This window comes from Syngnathus typhle, linkage group LG22 (assembly GCF_033458585.1).
Source record: "Syngnathus typhle isolate RoL2023-S1 ecotype Sweden linkage group LG22, RoL_Styp_1.0, whole genome shotgun sequence".
Taxonomy (NCBI): Eukaryota; Metazoa; Chordata; class Actinopteri; order Syngnathiformes; family Syngnathidae; genus Syngnathus; species Syngnathus typhle.
The window spans coordinates 226,216-244,189 of NC_083759.1; the positions used below are offsets into that span (position 1 = coordinate 226,216).

At 54.2% G+C, this 17,974-nt stretch overlaps 3 protein-coding genes across 7 annotated transcripts; 2 read left to right on the forward strand and 1 right to left on the reverse strand.

Moving 5' to 3' along the window:
* Window positions 1–820: 820 nt before the first annotated feature.
* ehd3 (EH-domain containing 3) lies at window positions 821–4,449 on the forward strand. 2 transcript variants are annotated; one of them, XM_061269741.1, is made up of 8 exons: window positions 821–1,047; window positions 1,751–1,927; window positions 2,026–2,123; window positions 2,821–2,962; window positions 3,025–3,124; window positions 3,206–3,376; window positions 3,445–3,609; window positions 3,703–4,449. In XM_061269741.1, the coding sequence occupies exons 1-8, from the start codon at window positions 821–823 to the stop codon at window positions 4,234–4,236; spliced, it is 1,614 nt and encodes a 537-aa protein (XP_061125725.1). In that variant the 3' UTR covers window positions 4,237–4,449. The 2 variants fall into 2 exon arrangements, with proteins under 2 accessions (XP_061125725.1, XP_061125726.1); XM_061269742.1 differs by lacking the exon at window positions 821–1,047 and adding an exon at window positions 1,228–1,676.
* A 909-nt stretch (window positions 4,450–5,358) lies between these two features.
* On the forward strand, window positions 5,359–9,921 carry stum (stum, mechanosensory transduction mediator homolog). Its single transcript, XM_061269764.1, has 3 exons — window positions 5,359–6,586; window positions 7,857–8,039; window positions 9,012–9,921. The coding sequence occupies exons 1-3, from the start codon at window positions 6,400–6,402 to the stop codon at window positions 9,044–9,046; spliced, it is 405 nt and encodes a 134-aa protein (XP_061125748.1). The 5' UTR covers window positions 5,359–6,399; the 3' UTR covers window positions 9,047–9,921.
* Window positions 9,922–10,514: 593 nt separating this feature from the next.
* Window positions 10,515–17,963, reverse strand: coq8aa (coenzyme Q8A, genome duplicate a). Of its 4 annotated transcripts, none has more exons than XM_061269737.1 (16): window positions 17,628–17,963; window positions 14,927–15,030; window positions 14,767–14,801; window positions 14,364–14,675; window positions 14,228–14,294; window positions 13,696–13,770; window positions 13,480–13,608; window positions 12,800–12,885; window positions 12,495–12,635; window positions 12,317–12,398; window positions 12,133–12,226; window positions 11,889–12,030; window positions 11,663–11,770; window positions 11,544–11,609; window positions 11,392–11,478; window positions 10,515–11,322 (listed from the first exon to the last, which is right to left on the reverse strand). In XM_061269737.1, exons 2-16 carry the CDS (start codon window positions 15,018–15,020, stop codon window positions 11,032–11,034), a joined length of 1,809 nt encoding a protein of 602 aa, XP_061125721.1. In that variant the 5' UTR covers window positions 15,021–15,030; window positions 17,628–17,963; the 3' UTR covers window positions 10,515–11,031. The 4 variants fall into 4 exon arrangements, with proteins under 4 accessions (XP_061125721.1, XP_061125720.1, XP_061125723.1 ...); XM_061269736.1 differs by having other exon boundaries at window positions 14,767–14,846; XM_061269739.1 differs by lacking the exon at window positions 17,628–17,963 and adding an exon at window positions 15,103–15,392.
* Window positions 17,964–17,974: the final 11 nt, after the last annotated feature.

The window sequence follows — 17,974 nt, forward strand, 5'->3', positions numbered from 1 at the left end:
CAGGAGCGCCTGCGTCCACTTCCGGTGGGCTCGGATTTTCCAGCGAGCCGGCATTTAAAGAGCGAGCGAGAGAGAGAGAGAGAGAGAGAGAGAGAGAGAGCGAGCTCGATCGAGGGAGACAAACCGGTCGGCTGCCGCACCGTAGCGCTTGCTTCCAAACACTCACTTGGCTCACCTCGCTAGCGTTCGTGGACTTGAATTTGAAAGGACGCAAATCGATTTCTCGAGCGCGCTAAAGGAAGGGAGCAAGGAAAGAAGGGCGGAGGGCAGCAAGCAAGAAAGGAAGGAAGGAAGGAAGGAAGGAAGGAAGGAGAGCGGCGGTCGACGGCCGGACAGCGGAGAGGAGCGGCAGCTCAGTGCATCATTGATGGGATTCCTGCGCTCGGCCACGGCCCCATTCTCGGACGATCGCAAGCCATAGGAGGGAGTGCAATCGCTCAAACAAAGGTAGGTAGGTGCGTGTTTGTCCTTTTCGAAGGACCCGGAGGAAGAGAAGAGAAGAAAAGGCAATGAAATTGCCGACTATAATTGACACAACACACAGCACCATGTCGACAGCTTTTTCTTGTCTCCTGACAGCGTCAAATTATCTGCCTGGAACTACAGCCAACAAATATTTCCAACAATTTGGATTCAGGTGCTTGTTCTCCTGTTGTTGTTGTTTTTTTTGCAAAGCATAACACATTGAGGTCATCTGTTGGTGCGTTTGTTAGCGGCCCCATTTACGCTCGCTTGATTTTGGCCAAACGCATTCTCTCGGACTCACCGCCAGCAGGTCGCTAGCAAGGAGTGATCCATCGGCAGAAGACGAGCAGCCGTCATGTTCAGCTGGCTGGGAGGCGACGAGCGCAGGAAGAAGGAGCCCGAGGTCTTCCAGACGGTCAGCGACGGCCTGAAGAAGCTCTACAAGACCAAGCTGCTGCCGCTGGAGGAGAGCTACAAGTTCCACGAGTTCCACTCGCCGGCGCTGGAGGATGCAGACTTTGACAACAAGCCCATGGTGCTGCTGGTGGGCCAGTACTCTACGGGCAAGACCAGCTTCATACGGTGAGGACGATACACACACACACAAATTCAAGTTGATTAGATGAAGCCACATCCACAAGCACCTTTTCGCTTGCCGTCTCAAGGGGCTTGGGCTACACCTTTTTCCGCTTTCGACTGGATACACTTTTGGTGCGGCTCGAGCACAAATCCCGAGCGACGAGCCGTGGTGAGATCTAGCGCCTCGTTCTTATCTAGGACCATCTGAAAGGCAAAGGGGGTTCCGTGTTTTGCATTCCATAAGCGAGCTGTCAGCGGCGGCACCGCCAGGCACCCCACGCTCCTCAGCGAGGTGTGTGCGCTTAGATGGGGGCGTCCTGACGTCTGTTAACACTTTAAAGAAACAATCCAAATTTCCAGCGGCCCCAAGTCACATGCCGCCTCAGGGCGAGATTGCCTCGGAAAAGGGGCTGCTCGCTCGCTCGCTCACGCTCACCCTCCACAATCTGGAGGCCATTTTGACGCGCAGGTGTCAAAGTTGACAGGCCAAAGCGCGGATGACGCAGCAAATTCTTTGGACTGCTCCCGACTCATGGATCATTAAGCAGACAGGTTAGTCAGGTCGCGGGTGCCAAGCGAGAGAGAAGATTCCGTTTTCTCGGCGTGGCCATAAGGAGCCCGAGCGGACTTTGGCAAGATTAAGCCGATGCGGCCGCTAAGCTAAACGGCCATCTGCCATGGGAGACATTTGCCACTTGTCTTGCAGCTACCTATTGGAGCAGGATTTTCCCGGCATGCGCATCGGGCCCGAGCCCACCACCGATTCCTTTATCGCCGTGATGCACGGCGACACGGAGGGCATGATCCCTGGCAACGCCCTGGTGGTGGACCCCAAGAAACCCTTCCGGAAGCTCAACGCTTTTGGGAACGCCTTCCTCAACAGGTTTGCTCCTCGGGCTGTGAGAAAGAATGGGCGGCGCGACGGCCGGGCTACATTCCTTTGCCGCCGGCGCTCTGAGCGGCAAAATACCCCGTCATCAGGTTTGTGTGCGCCCAGCTGACCAACCCGGTGTTGGAGAGCATCAGTGTGATCGACACGCCGGGGATCCTGTCGGGGGAGAAACAGAGAATCAGTCGAGGTACTGCCGGTCGGTGGAACGTTGACGCGAGCGCTGCCGGTCAACGGGACGCCGCTTTGCTTCTTTCAAAGACAAATGAACGCCTGCCCATGCAGCCAGCATCTTCCTGATTTGAGCATTAACGTTAGGGAGCGAGCTAGCAAGTCAGCATCTTTCAGTCCGCGACGGCACCGCCGAGCCGCATTCCCTGCACGGGACGGCGCCGTCGCTACGGCAACGGCGGACACGCACAAAAGAGGTCCGGACGGGCCCTTTTTGTCTGCCTGGCGCCGTACAATTTGTGTCCACGCTTGACGGGTCGCTCGTGCCTGCCTTGTCTTTTGTGTGTCCAGAGGAGGCGGCGTCAGGCTATAGCGGCCTGCGTCGATGCCCTTACGGAGGTATCGCCCGTCCGCGTTGACCACCGGCTTCTTGCTCCCGTTTTTGGGAATCCGAGCACATGGCTTGCGAGACTAGAATAGCGTGAGGAAAGAAACAAGCATGTGCAGATACATTCCCGCCACCAAGACCGTGGAGCGTTTGGTTGTGGGCTTTGCGCAAGAAGCCGCACACTAACAGCATTCAAGCTAACTAGCTAGCTAGCTTGTCCTTGGCTCGCTTGAGAGTTGGACTTTGCACGGTGTGTCAAAAGCACGCTTTGCGGCAAAAGCACATTGCCGCGGCCGGCGGCTTCCACTCGGGACCTTTTTCCTCTTAGGCTACGACTTTGCGGCCGTCCTGGAGTGGTTTGCCGAGCGCGTGGACCGGATCATCCTGCTCTTCGACGCTCACAAACTGGACATTTCCGACGAGTTTTCCGAGGTGATAAAGGCGCTGAAGAACCACGAGGACAAGATCAGGTACTTGCAGCCGGCGGCGCCTTTGCGCCCGCCCGATGCTAGCTCCATTTTTCTCCCGCCAGGGTGGTGCTGAACAAGGCCGACCAGATCGAGACTCAGCAGCTGATGCGAGTGTACGGCGCGCTCATGTGGTCACTGGGGAAAATCGTCAACACGCCGGAGGTAGAGGGCCACCCGTCCGTCTGTCCGTCCGTCGGTCGTCAACGGGAGCCGGCCATGAGACAAAGGACTCGTTTGCGGCAGGTGATCCGCGTGTACATCGGCTCCTTTTGGTCGCACCCGCTGCTGATAGCCGACAACAGGAAGCTGTTTGAGGCCGAGGAGCAGGACCTGTTCAAGGACATCCAGTCGCTGCCGCGGAACGCCGCGCTCCGGAAGCTCAACGATCTCATCAAGCGGGCCAGGCTAGCAAAGGTCAACGTTTTCGCATTGTTCCTATGTTTAGGAAGAAATGATCATTTTTTTGGGGTGGGTTGACGCAGGTTCACGCCTACATCATCAGCTCCCTGAAGAAGGAGATGCCGGCGGTGTTTGGCAGGGAGAACAAGAAGAAGGAGCTTATCGCCAGCCTGGGCGACATCTACAAGCGCATCGAGCGGGAACATCAGATATCGCCTGGAGATTTTCCAAATCTGAAGCGGATGCAGGTATTTGGACATCTGTCCTAGATAGATGGATGGATGGATGGATATCTGCGGAGAGTGCAGTCTTCTTCTTCCCGTGTGCCTCCCCGCCTCCAGGACCAGCTGCAAGGTCAGGACCTGACCAAGTTCCAGCCCCTCAAGTCCAAGCTGCTGGAGGCGGCGGACGACATGCTGGCCCACGACATCGCCGGGCTGATGGTGCTGGTGCGCCAGGAGGAGACGCGGCGGCCGGCGGCGGCCGTCAAGGGCGGCGCCTTCGACGGCACCCTCCACGGGCCCTTCAACCACGGCTACGGGGAGGGCGCCGGCGAGGGCATCGACGAGGCCGACTGGGTGGTGGCGCGCGACAAGCCGGCCTACGACGAGATTTTCTACACGCTGTCGCCCGTCGACGGCAAGGTGACGGGCGCCAACGCCAAGCGGGAGATGCTCAAGTCCAAGCTGCCCAACTCGGTGCTGGGCAAGATCTGGAAGCTGGCCGACATCGACAAGGACGGCATGCTGGACGACGACGAGTTTGCGCTGGCCAACCACCTCATCAAAGTCAAGCTGGAGGGACACGAGCTGCCCGCCGACCTGCCGGCGCATCTCCTGCCTCCTTCCAAGAGGAAACCCATTGCAGAGTGCTAAAGCGAAGCGAAGCTAGCTGCGAAGCTAGCTACGCCCCGCTAGCATTCAAAACATCGTTGAAATTGTCCCGTGTCTCATTTCATAAAAAGCTATGGAAGTTGTACATGGTGAAATAAAAGTGCGAGCGACCATCCTATTCATGTACAGTCCAGCGTGTCAATGAACACGTTACCCGTCTAATTTTATTTTGATTAAAAACACAAAAAAGATCAAGTTGGGCCTTTTTTTGACTTTCTACTTACGGAATGATAAGATATTTAGAGGGGAGGGGAAGGGGGGGCTCTTGCACGCACTTCCTGTCTCAGCTTGACCGTGACATGGTGGCACGCGAGAAAAGGGAGAAGCCGACGCCGAGTCGGACGAGGCCGTATCTTATCTGTTGCGCGAGGGAAAAAACACAAATACGCCGGACGAACAATAACAAATTGGCCCCTTGTCCCTGACGTCAAATGACAGCGTGTCACAAACGTGATAAATGTGCGTGTTTGCGTGGACGAGGGAGGAAGCCGTACATCACGCTTAACGTGGCGCAGGAATAGAAAGCCTGCCTCAAAATGGCCTCCGCTTGAAGCGTGCCTGCCAAATCTCACGCTGCTTGCTTCAACTGGGTAGGGGGTCAAAAGGTCACTGAAATAGACATGAGCCAAACTTTTTGTTTTTTGCCATGGCTTCTTTTTTTTTGGATGTCATCAAGATTTCAAGGGTGCTTTGTTTCAGGAAGCAAAATGATCTATTCCATTGCTTAAGCGGGGGAAGGTTGAGGGCGAATTGCCAGAAGGGAGCGGCGACACCGGCGTGTTAATTAACCGCAACGTCACGGAGAAACTGCAAAAAAAAACGTGTCAGTGATGAACGAACAAACCAACGAAGGGGGAGGCGCCTGCTATGGAAACTTGCAAGAGCATGAGCGAGAGGAAGAGAACACAAAGAAGCTAACGTTTGTCATTTTCTTTTTTTATACTGCAGTGAGACCACAACATTATTAGGAGCAAACGGGGGTGTATTATGCTCACTTTTTATTGCTACACACTATTATTACTTTGCGCTTGAATGGGGGGGGGGGGGGGGGGGGGGGTTGTCCCTTTTTATTGCTGCGCACTATTATGTTGCGCTTGAGTCTTTGCGCTATGAGGCTCTGCTGCCACCTAGCGGTCCCTCACAATGATGTATTTTGAAAGAGCAAACGCATCAGTATCTTCCTACAATTATGGATTTATTTTGTCTTTGCTAATGTGGTGACTGAATTTAGGCGAGCAGTTTCTTAGTGTAGAGATCATACAAGTCAGAAAAAGAAAATCTTTCTTTTTTTTTTTTACGCATTGGTTCTCGAGACTTTTTTGCGTACGTATGCATATACACGCGCGCGCACACACACACACGTGACTCCTTAAGTATGTAGTCTAGACTAATGCTTGTCATCCCTGAACTTTAAGCTGGCCTCATTGCCCTGGCTGGCGACGGCAATAGGCGGCAGCTTGTCATGAGCTCACGTCGCACCTTGAAGAGGCAGCAGCCCGCCTCCGCTCCGCTTTGCTTTGACAAAATGACCTTGACATCCTTTCACGCAAGAAGACATTAAAATTGGACGGAGCCAAAGAGCTGGGTGGGCCCGAGTCATTAGCCGCAGCTTCTGGGGTTGCTAGGAGACGAGAGGATGAAGGCCCAGACGAGGACGGGAGCGAGCGAGCGGGCGGGCGGTGGGAGAAGCCAGGCCACCATTTAGGAGCCGTGTCCAAACCACCAGCCCAAGTCAACAATGGCAAGAGCGTGAAGGCTGACTGGATCGCAGCGCGGCCCAAAAAGGAGTTTGGCAGTGCAAAGGCGCGTGCGTCTCAGCACACCTTTTGGCACAGTAGCAAGAGCTGGTCTCGCGCAGCAGCCTCACGTCCCTCTTAGCAATCGATGCAATTGGAGGGCTCCGATCGATGATGGACTCTCAGCGATCTCAAACCAGCTTTCAGGGTTGCGCTGTCGCTTTAAATGGGCGGGAGGGGGGAAGGAGGCGGGCAGAAGTTGAAAAAGGAGAGCATTTGCCAAGAGCGCTTTCTCAGTCTGTGAAGGCTGCAGACAAGTCACAAAGAAAGTCCAGCCGTCCTATTCTGACTATGATTCATCTCCGTTTGACTGATGCGCCACCCGGAGGAGCACTGTTGACTTGTTAAGATGGCACAGAAGGAGGGGAGCGCGCCGGGGGTCAAGGCCGTCCCGACCCAGCCGGCGGTGGCAGGGAGCGGCGGCGTGGTGGTGGAGGTCCGCGAGAAGAAGGGACCCCTGAGGGCCGCCATACCCACAATGCCTTTCCCTCTGGCCGTCATCTGCCTCTTCCTCAACACCTTCGTACCTGGACTAGGTGAGTTAGTTGGAGCTACCCCGTATGCTTACCCGATGTGCTTGACATGCGCATCATTTCGAAACCCTCAAGTCGGTTCAGAGAGACAGCACGCACGGCGCATCCATATTTGAAGACAAGTATGTCCTAGTCAAGTTTGGTGACGTAGTTGGAAAATGTAAATAACGCTCTTTTGCTCAATTGGCCAGTATTTGAAGACTTTTTCGGGTTTTGTCGAAAAACATCCTCCGTCATCCCAGAGAGCGACGGCTGCAACTTTGTTGATTGATTGACTCCATGCATCTAATCTAGTAAATGAGCTTTTGAAAATTGGAGAGGCTTTCGCTACGTCACCGATGTGCGTTCCCGAGCATCTGCTTGAAAATGTCACAAACAGACGATGGCTTGCTCTCTCTCTCTCTCTCTCTCTCCCCATCCCCCTATGGCTGCCCTCCTTTTGGCCGCCATGTCGACTTGACATGTCATCTTGACTCAATTGTCCCCAGCACCTGTGCGGTTGCTGGAATGCCTTGACATTTCATGCGCCAGTTGCCATGACAACCCCGTTTGAAACCCAACACAATTAACTGGCGTACGCGCTTTCGTTGGAGCCGCCCCGGAGGCCCAATTCAAATCATCCGATTTGATTGCGTGTAAGGACATATGGATGCGAGGCGAGGCGAGCCGAGCCGAGCCGAACGTCATCTCCCGTCCTATCTCAAATTCAATCTGGCAAGTTGCTGGTCAGGAGGCCGCAGCCATCTTGGCCGCTCCTCCCCGAGGCTCGAGTCCTACTCTATTGTCCGTCGTCCCTGCACGACTGTGAGAAGGAAAGAAGAAAGTCTCGCTCACTACTTTTCCAGCTTTCCTCTCCTGCTGTCTTTTTCACACACACACACTCGCTCGCTCATTAACCTCCCACACAAGCGCTTCTGAGACTTCTTTGTGTAATGATAGTCATTGGTCTGGCTAATCTCTGGACAAGCACACTGGCTCAGTGAAGATCATTTTCTTTTTTGGATTGCTCACTCTCTCTCTTGCTGTATAATTGGCGAAGTTCTAAACGACGCTTGGCTCGCTCTCCCGTTCTCGCCGACGCTCTAAAGCGGCGTCGCTGTCACACTTTTGCTTTTGAAACCAAAGTGTAACCATTGATTGTGAGTTTGCGCAATGGCTAGCAGAGATCAAGTGTGCATGGAGTCATGAAGACATCGTGGGGAAAAAAAAGCCACGATTCCTAACAACGCCATTGGGGCTGAGTCTATGACCACGCGTGTGCCGCCCGCCGCAGGTACCTTGGTGTCGGCCTTTGCGGCGCTGTGCGGCGCTCGCAGCGAGCTGACGGCCCAGCGCGGCGTCTGCTGCATCTTTTGGCTCAACGTGGCGGCGGCCCTCCTCCAGATGGCAACGGCCGTCATCATGGTGGGCTGGATCATGAGCATCTTCTGGGGCATGGACATGGTCATCCTGGCAAGTCAGTCGCATGTCACTCCTTCACTGGCTTCACACGAGACAAGAGTTTTCAACATGCCCGTCCGTCCGTCCGTCTAAGATTGCGCTTTGTGGATGCAACAATTCAAAAGAATGAAGGCAAAGACGTGCACGCTTTCTTGGCGCATGGTGATTCATTCAAAGCGGCTTTTTCCAACGCGCACGCTATGAATGAGCTTCCTCATCGCTTATTAGCATTGAGCTAATTGCAAAGGCAGGGAAGGCCTACGCAACACGTCCTTCTCTTCTCTTGACGGCGCTCAATTTGAGCAGAGAGCCCCGTTACACACGTCTTGCTTGTTCTATGGCTACCAAGTGGTGAGCTGATGCACACATTTGTGCATTGCCACTTTTCGGCCTCCTTCTTTCCTTCCTTGCTTCCCTCTCTAATGACTTCCCACGTTGCATGAGATCAATCCATTCTTCTTTTGCTCCATGCATGCATGCATGCATCCATCCGCCCGCCCGCCTAATGAGTTCCATCCTCCCACACAGTCGCCTGCTGTCTCCCCTAGATTTGTCTTTCCCCTCTCGCCCACATTGCCGCTTTTTGTCTCAGCATGACGCGTTGCTGATGCTGAAGCACTAACTGTCTCTTCTTTCTTTCTTTTTTTCTTTCTTTCCCACATCCTCTGCCTGAAGTTTCTGACGGTAGGTTCTTTTTCATTTTCCCTCGATGTCCGTTGGCTTCCAAAGGAGGCTTGCCAAATAAATCCCAGCTAACGTAACCCCTTTGCAGCTTACGTGTATGCCAAAGCAACAGGTGATGGGCGCTTCAAGTCCATCCAGGCCACATTAGATCCTCGCGTCCCTCAACATCTATTGCGACTAGTGTCTATTAGTAAAACACACATACGATTATGGCACCACCTGATAACGTTGTTTCGTACCTTGTTGTTTTGTTTCCGCCCCCCGTCCACGTCCCGTCCCGTCCCGTCCCGTCCACGTCAAGCAGGCTACCGAGATCAGGGCGTTCCGCAGGACGTCTGAGAGGACTCGCTGGGCTCGGCACGGCACCTGTCCACGGTTTCTCCTTTAAACACAAGACAAAACACCTTGGTGACGAGCATGTGCCAGTCAAGAAAGGACGCCGAAATGTTTGCAAGCTTGCAGCGAGCGGCACGGCACGGCACGGCACGTTAGCCGTCAGGCTGAGCGGGAATAAGTCGCCAGTGTTTCTTTTTCAAAGCGTCCAATCGACATCAACGTTTCCCAACCAACCTTCCCGAGCGAGACACACGACCGAGCCAACAAAAAGTCGAATTGAGTGCGTGCATGTGTTGCGTCAAACAAAACATTCTTGGTTTCCGTCCGCGTGACTGTGTTCTACTGCCGTCTGGTGGGCGACCAAGTCGTGTACACCGAAAGAATCGGCGAGGAGATCCAAGGATTTGCTATCAATGTCCGTCATGAGTACGAAAAGAAAATGCTAATCTCAAGAATAAAGTAGCCTACAGAAAAAGTCTTTCTGTTTGGCCGTTTGCGGGCCGTTTCCAAAGGCCCTTCAAAACACAAGCTCCGAATTTGTTCTATTGGCGACAAAATACTCGACAGATGGGAGACACCAACTTGATTTTCTTTTTTTTTAGCCGTTGCGTGTGGGTAGCGCACAGTACGACACAAAGCTTGAGCAAGTTTTCCAAAACTAAAAAATAAATAAATCAGCATATCTTTGAATCAAGCGTCCATTCCAATTGCCTCCGTTGTTGTTGTTGTTGTTTTGCTGGTTGAAAATGAATGTACTCAAGTGTTCTTGCATGCAGATTTTCTTCAGTTTTTTTTTAACTGTAAACAAAGTTATGATCGCATTGTAACTGAATTATGTGACACAACATCTTGCTATTAAAACAATGGATTGGAATGATTGCTTGTCTGTTCGATTTGGTTCAGGAAGCACAAGTTGGTTTTAGGCACCGGTGCTTCGTGTGGCGGGCGGGCAGCCACCACGCAGGCAGCCACGCCGGCAGCCAGGGCTTTCACTTTCTGGGCCTGAACTTGCCATCTCTGACATCGGAATGGAATAAAGATGCCTGTGTTTAAGGGGGTCCACTTAATGTGTTTTTCTCCCCTCTTCTATCTCCTTAGCCAGTAATAGACATACAGGTCACAAACTGGGCCTGCCGGTGAGGATGAAAAATCAAAACGAAAAGGGGTCCTACTGCACTTTAGTCGCAGAGCGAGCAGCAAGCAACACGGTGGTCCCGCTGTCCATGACCGGCCTTGGAAGTTGCCGCCGACTGACCAAATAAGGAGCTTCTTCTGCAAGCACCAGAGTAAACACAGGAGAGCCGAGCGAGCGAGCCATGAGAATGCTGTCAAAACATTTGCCACGACTCCAAATGCTTTCCCACCATCTTGATCTCCTTGGGAAAAAAGAGGGAAGCTCACAAATAGACGGACACCAGCACCTCACAAGCCGCCGTGGCCCTTTTTCGAAAGGCACAAGAAACAAAAAGCCTCACGGCACACACGTTTCCATTTTAATCCATTGGAATCCACATAGTACATGGGCGCAAATCAAGCAGGACACAAAAAGGACATTTTTGTAGATTTGCTGTGACGTGCTAAAAGATCATCCTGAGCTTCTTAAAAAGCGACCTCCCTAAAATGCCATCAACAGCAGCAGCAGCAGCAGCAGCAGCAGCAGCAGCAGCAGCAGCAAGGACATAAGCCAGGTGAATGTAAATGATTCCAGTATTCAATCGCTTGAAAGCAAGCCTCTGTCTGGGGTTGCAAGCTGGTCTCAATCTGAAGCGGAAACACTGAGGGCCGAGAAGACGACACTTCCGGTCCTGGTCCACACCGGCCGACTGACCCCCCCCAAACCCTGTTCATCTCGTCAAAGTCCAACAAAACCGAAAAAAGAAAACAATTCAAAACGCCAAGTGTGTTACATTCACTTTTGGCGCTTTTTTTGTCCGCACTTGAGCCTCGGACCGGACGCGTGCTCAAATCTCACAGCCTGGACCCGGGCGTCAAGGCGGTGGCGGCCTGCGGCCCTCCCAGTAGCGCCGGTAGGTCTCCTGGAACAGATCCTTGCATCGTAGCTTGGCGTTGAGCCGCGAGCAGATGAGGAAGGAGCCGCCCATCTTGCGGTGCAGCGAGTACGTCTCCTCGGGCGGCGGCGTCAGGCGGTGGCGCAGCATGACCGGGATCAGGTTGTGGATGCGCTCCGTGGTGGACTGCGCGCCAAAGTCAAACGTGTCCGGCGACGCAAAGGCCTCGCCCAGGATCATCACCGCGTCCACGTGGGCGTTCTCCATGGCCTGCGCGCACGGATCAAGCGGCTCAGCGCATGGCCTGCGTACGCGCGAGCGCCTAGCCCATGCACTGACCTTTGACTCGTAACCGGTGAGGAATTTCATCTCAATGGACTTCTTCAGAACGCCTTGGCGGTCGCCCTCGGCGGCCGAGCGGATCACCTGACAATGACCTGGTCAGCGCCGCCGCCGCCTTTGAAATGCGCTCGCGACTCGAGGAGACTTACTTCGATATAGACGTCGGTGAAATGTTGATCGAAGCCTCTGGTGGCGCCAAAGTCCAGCAGGGCCACCTGTGGGCACGGCAGTCAGCAACGCTCCTTTTTCTCTTTGGAGACGGACTCACCTTGTGCGTCTGCGGATCGTACAGGAAGTTGGACCAGTTGGGATCGGTCTGCATGAAGCGGAACTCAAACAACTCTCTGAGGCACAGCTTCAGGATGTTCTCGCAGATCTGAACGCAGCAAGAATACGTGGCGGGTGAGCCAGGGAGGAGAGAGGGAGGAGAGAGGGAGGGAGTTGGCGCGGTTCCTGGCCTCTCCACCAGAGGGCCTCCTCTCCCGGCTCCCTACCGTGTTCTTGAGCTCCTGCGGGAGGCCCTCGGCCTGCTCCAGCGGGAAGCCAGCCACCAGCTCGGTGGTGAGCACGTGGCTGCTGCTGAGCTCCTCGATCACCTCCGGGACGTAGAAGAACGGGTGGCCCTTCAGCAGCTCCCTTTCTCGTGCAGACAACAAATCAAGCTTCAGCAAGCAAGTTCCCATTTTCAGTGTTGCGCCCAGCAAGTTTCCTTTGTCGAACCAAAGCAAAAAGCCTGACCTAAACTTCTTGGCACAGCGAGCCTCGCGCAGGTAGTCGCACTCCAGCGCCAACTCTCTCCTCATCACGTCTATCATGTGCTCCGGAAACAGACCTGCAACAAAGCGCAGACGTCAGTCAGATGTTTGCTGACAGCCGCTTTGGATGTGGCTCTGCGTGCGTGCCTGCGTGCGTGCGTGCGTACCATCGGGCAGCGCGTTGCTCATACTCAGCACGGTCATCAGATTGTTGACGTCGCTGTTGATACTTTGGGCCACGCCGGGATACTGCGCAGGACAGCAAGCAAAAAGGATTTGGCATTTCTTTGTGGCAAAGGAGCAGACACCAGCATCCAAGGAAAGGGCGACGCGCTGGACGGGCACCTGGATTTTCATGGCCACCTCCCTGCCGTCCTTGAGTCTGGCCAGGTGGACTTGGCCGATGGAGGCGGCGGCAAAGGGACGCTCCTCGAACGACTCCAGCTTGTCTCTCCAGTTGGGGCCCAGGTCGCTGTTGAGCGCTTTCTGGCCACGAGCAGAGGCAAAGAGGTTCAGCGCGATGCGCCCAGCCAGCCAGCCAGCGCGCCAGCCAGCGCGCCAGCCCGCCAGCCAGCGCGCCAGCCAGCGCGCCAGCCAGCCCGCCAGCCCGCCAGCCAGCCAGCCAGCCAGCCAGCCAGCCAGCACCTTACCGTCATCTGCTTGATGGGCATGAAGTCGGCGCTCTGCCGCACGCGCTCGAATACCTTGGCCAGCTGCGGGTTGATGAAGGCGTCGTCTGAAAGCAGGCAAAGTCAGCAGAAATACGAAGGATGCCGAGATGACCTCATCAAGGAGAAAACGGCAGGTGTGTGTGTGGCCTTGAAGAGGCAACATGCACAGCGCCTAAAAGTAGCGCGGCGCATTTTGACACTTTGAAAATAGATTTGCGCCCGTTGCGCTTTTTGCCGCGCCGCATTCAAGTGACTGACGTTGCGACGGGACCGCAAACGTCGGCTGGGCCGCCGCCGCCGCCTCCCTCTGGGCCAATGGACTTTTACCACCTTTGCCAGGAAGACAGAAAGCTCGCTCTGTGAGCAACATAAATAAAGAGAGCTCTGGAGGGGGCCCAAGAAGTGCAACCGGATCGCGCCGGCGGCTTGTTTACGCCCCGCGTGTCCTACCTCCACCTGTCGCGTAACCCGAGACGCCGCATGCCGGTGATTCCTTGCCCTAACACGCAACGTGCCCACTTGGCTGCCAATGAAGCAGAATCAGCGGCGGCGGCGGCGGCAGCTCGCTTTTGGGCCCATTTCACACAGCGCCCATGAAAAAGATGATGGCGTGACAATTGCCATCAATTTCCAAACGGCCGGCCCAATCGCCCACAGACCTTGAATACTGAGCATCTGGCCCAGCTTGAGCGCGGCGCCTCGCACTTTGCACAGCGTCCTGACGATGCGCTCGGCGTTGGCCTCGGACAAGAAGGGACTGGAAGCCAGCACCGCCTTTTCATTCTCTCCTGCGAACACAAAGTCAAAGCCAGGCCGTCAATCAACTTGAGCGTGCCAGCCGTCCGTCCGTCCGTCCGTCCGTCCGAAAGCCTCACCTGCCGCGTGGTTATGACGCATGGACTTCTTGGCCACCTCCGCCAAGGCGCCGATACCGAGACCCACGGCCAGACCTGCGCACATTGGCGGCGGGCCAGTTAGGAGTACGCCGCACGCGTCGGCAGGCACGCCGGCTTCAATCAATGACATCCCGCTGCCGGAGTTTTTTCTTCTGCCGCGGCGAGAATAAGCCGGGGGGGGCCGTACGACTCATCCGAGGCTGCATAACGGCGCGGCTACGTCATCACGCCGGTAACAAACGGCACGACGAGGAAGAAGAAAGAGCGGGAAGAAGAAGAAAAGCCGCGAGGCCGCCGCCGCAAAGCACAAGCCACGCATTTCACCTTTTTAGCTCAGGTCGTTTCGATCCGAGCAGGACGCGAACGTGGCAAATGTGGCTGGCTAGCCGTCGGGCTAGCTACCGGCTCAAGCTAGGCTAGCGTTTGCTGTTCTGGCAGGCAGAAAAGCCGTTTGGAAGTGCTTCCCCGTGTGTCACTTTGGGGGCGGGCATTAAAATGCGGCGAGCGTCACCTCCAAAGTTGACCAGTCTGCTCAGGCGGCTCACCGGCACCTTCCTCTCCCGGGCTCTCTCGCTCAACTAAAAGGAAGAACAAAGTGAGAAGTCGCAATCACGGCAAAAGGAGGCGAGCAAAACCCCGAGTCCCACCGTCTGCTTGTGCGGCTTGACGTCGGAGCGCTCGCTCTTCTCCAGGTCTCGGGCCGTCAGCCCGCTCACCGAGGACGAGGGCTCCTGGTGGTAGGCCCGCCGCCCGCGGGCCCGGAGCCACGCGCCCGTCGTCAGCGGGCGCCCGGGGCCGAGCACGGTGCAATAGCGCCTCTTGCTGAACTCCGGCCAAGGATCTTTGTAGCCGGCGAACGGCGAGCTCCCGGTCCCGCCGCCGGCGGCGCCCGCCGCCAAATCCTCGCGCTCTTCCCGAGGGAACTGGGATGGCGACGTGTCTTGCCGCTGACTCGGCTCCTGATGGGGAAACATTTGGACACGTCGGGAACCACGTTGGGCGAGACTCCCTCCCTGTTGGAGAGTTGAGCGCAAAGCGGTAGGTAGGTACCTGCGCCGCGGCCACGCATCGCAACTTTTGGCCTCCTGTTGAACACCAAGGTTGGTATTCAGTGTTGAACGGAGGAGCGCCTTTGAGGTGGCAGAATTGGAGGTGCCGTAAGCAAGGTTAGATCGAGGCTGCCGGCAGCGGCGTGCGTGCGTCCACTCACCCGTCCCCGGGCGCAGAGCGGCGCCCTGCGTCTCCACCACGGCGCGACTCAGCTTAGCCAGGCCTCGCATCAGCGGCATCATGTCGCCCGCCATGACGGAGCGGCTGCAAAACAACGGCGTGCGTGTTGAAAAGAGACGTGGGGAGCACGAGGAAAGCACCCTGGCTTGTGCTCACTTGACTGACTGACTGCTTCAAATAGTCGGCAGTGTCACCTCAGCCACCCATTTGACAAGAGGCGGAAGGAATGCTGATGAAAGTCGGAGGGTGGCATTGTTTTCCCCCTCCCTCCGGCCTTGACCGCTAAACATAGCCCCCCTCAAAATAGCTGGCTGCGCTTAGCGCTTAGCGCTCGCTCGCTCGCTCAGGGCCTGCAAAGCACCGTTGGCGCCGGCCCGCACCAACTTTTGCTAGAGATGCCACTGGGCCTTCTTTGGAGTGGCGCTTTTTATTCCTCCGGAAGGAAATATTTGCCAGACGGTTTTGGGCCGTCATGGAAACGCCTGCCAACGCCTACCTACATTCCTTGCTTGTCTTGAAGTGCTGTTCAGGTATGACAGACAACAGGCTGAAACTTGGGCCAACTCGGTGGGGATTGGGAATCGGCCACACGCGCACGCGCACGCAGTGACTGAATGGCTCTGTAGCAACTTGTTATTGTGCAAGAGCAAAAGATGATTGCGAAATGGCGCAAAGCTCCAACGGCAAAAGCAAACAATTGCTAAAGCCACAAGGAAAAATACGTTGCTGCGCCCTTGCGTTGGTTGACCTGCCGGCCTAATTCTGAGCGACATACGAAAGAATAATCATGTCAAACGTGAAGAGGGCAAGTGCGTCAAGTGTAGCCAGGCACTGGCACCTCATCACCACAACAATCGTGGAGAAGCTCGATGCTCTGCAACGTGGACTTTTGGATCAAGGCACAAGAAGACCGGCCTCCCTCATCTCCCATTGGCAGTTGTGAGGGGGAGCGCGAGAAAAGTGGCTTCTCATTGGTCCGTCAAGAAGGCTTACCAGGAAGTCTTGGAGAGAGCAATTGTTTTCTTTGCATTTGGACTCAAATTCTGGCTGAAAGTAAAACACTTGTGTAAAAATAAATACCTCCAAGTCACTGTAAGAAAGAGCAGTGGGTTTTCTTTGGTTTACTTTCATGCTTCCAGCTCTGCCGACATACGGCTAATGTAATTCACATTGCCAAAATTGACCAAGGGTGGCGGAAAAACCATTTCGCTCGCTCGCTCGCTCACTCCCTCGTCCAAAAAAAAAAAAAAAAAGAACGAACGCAAAAACACCACCGGCAATGAGGAACTACTGTTGCAAAAATATGACTCAACTTCCCATGTGCCACTTCTAGCATGAAACAACAATAGAGAACGATCGTTGGAGAGACAGACAAACGAGGACCTAAGACAAGCACTGACGGAATTTGTTGATTCATTTATTGTACTCCCGTGCGCGCGCGCGCGCGTCAAACAAAAAGACACAAGTAATCCTCAGCTGTTGTTTGTTGCACTGCAGGCCCTTCGCACTGACACAAGCATACACGTGCAACACACACACACACACATGCACAGTTCGGTCAGAGAAATAAAAATAGAGCAGAGTCTACACGCGTTAACATATTGCACGGAAAGCGTTTCAATAAAGGGCAGAGAGAAGCATAAACAATGAGCAAATGTACTTTCCATTTTTCAATTGTTGTTTGAATCATAATAGGGCAACGCCACCGTAAAGTTGAACGCTCTGTTCATCATAATATCTATCCAAAGTGACAAAAACCAACAAAACATTCCGACGATATACGTGTATATATAAACTATGAGTTCAATTGAACTAAAAACGTGAAAGAATAACTCTTTATTCAAATCAGCTAAAATGCTCGAGGGTTAGTTACCGTGGCGTGATTTGAGTTACGTAGTATGTTGTTGACGCAGGATGCAGATGACGTCCCTGTTCAAACGACAATAAACGATGAGATAAGGCGACCATTAGAGCGAAGCTGATTGGTGGACGGACGGCCTTATCGCTTAAAAGGTCATCAACAAAACGTAGAGGTCAAACAACAGTCTTCATTACGTTGCACATTTTTATTGTGCTTAACAACAACGGCCTTATCGGAGAGTGGGCCTTTTAAACAAACATCACTTTAAATGCATATCAATCAAATGTAGGAATTTATGACCAAAGTGTTAAATGACATGAAACGAAATAACCCTACAACTTTATTGACCAGACAAAAGCCACCAAATTGCCCTTTCAAACTAACATTGTGGCACTTGACGTGCATTTAAATCACATTTATGGACCTATTGCGACAACGTAAGAAGAGTTAACGGGTTCTATTCAATGTGTTGCCATTAAACCAACAATAACAACACAACCTTGCAACTTTATAGACCGCAAATTCATAAACAAGACGAGTGAACAAACATGACGTCACTTTCATTGGTACTACAAAATGTTGATCTTATTTTGAAATAGTCGACAATTAGGCCACTGCAACGGGGTCGCTTTCGCTCGCTGTAAACAAGCTGCGCCACGTTGTTGTTGTTGAAGTGAGCTAGCTAGCAACGATCGGTGGAGCAAAACATTTGGAAACATAGGTGCAAATGCATAGAAGATTTGCAGCCCTGAGATTAAACACGTCCGATAATGCGCGATAATCTGCGTGCGCGCGCTCGCTCGCTCGCTCGCTCACTCACCAACAGACGTGGTTGGTTTCCGACTCCCACGAGGTCAAACGCGACTCCCAACGACGACTAAAGCTTCTATTATGAATATAGAGAATAAGGTTCACATTTGCGAGCGTGTGCGGGATGCGCGGGTGGGTTGTCGTTCGGATCCAGTTAGGCCATGAGGTCAAAAGTCCCGATTTACTAAACTCTGCGCAGGCAGGCAGGCAGGCAGGCAGCCACGCAGCGTACGCCAAGCAAAGTTGGAGGAAGGCATGCGCGTCGCGCGCCCCCCACTGGGCCCCCGGTGGACGCAGCGCAGCCTGCGCACGCGCGCGGCTCAACTCGTTTTTCGTTTCTCGCACTTGCCACTGTCG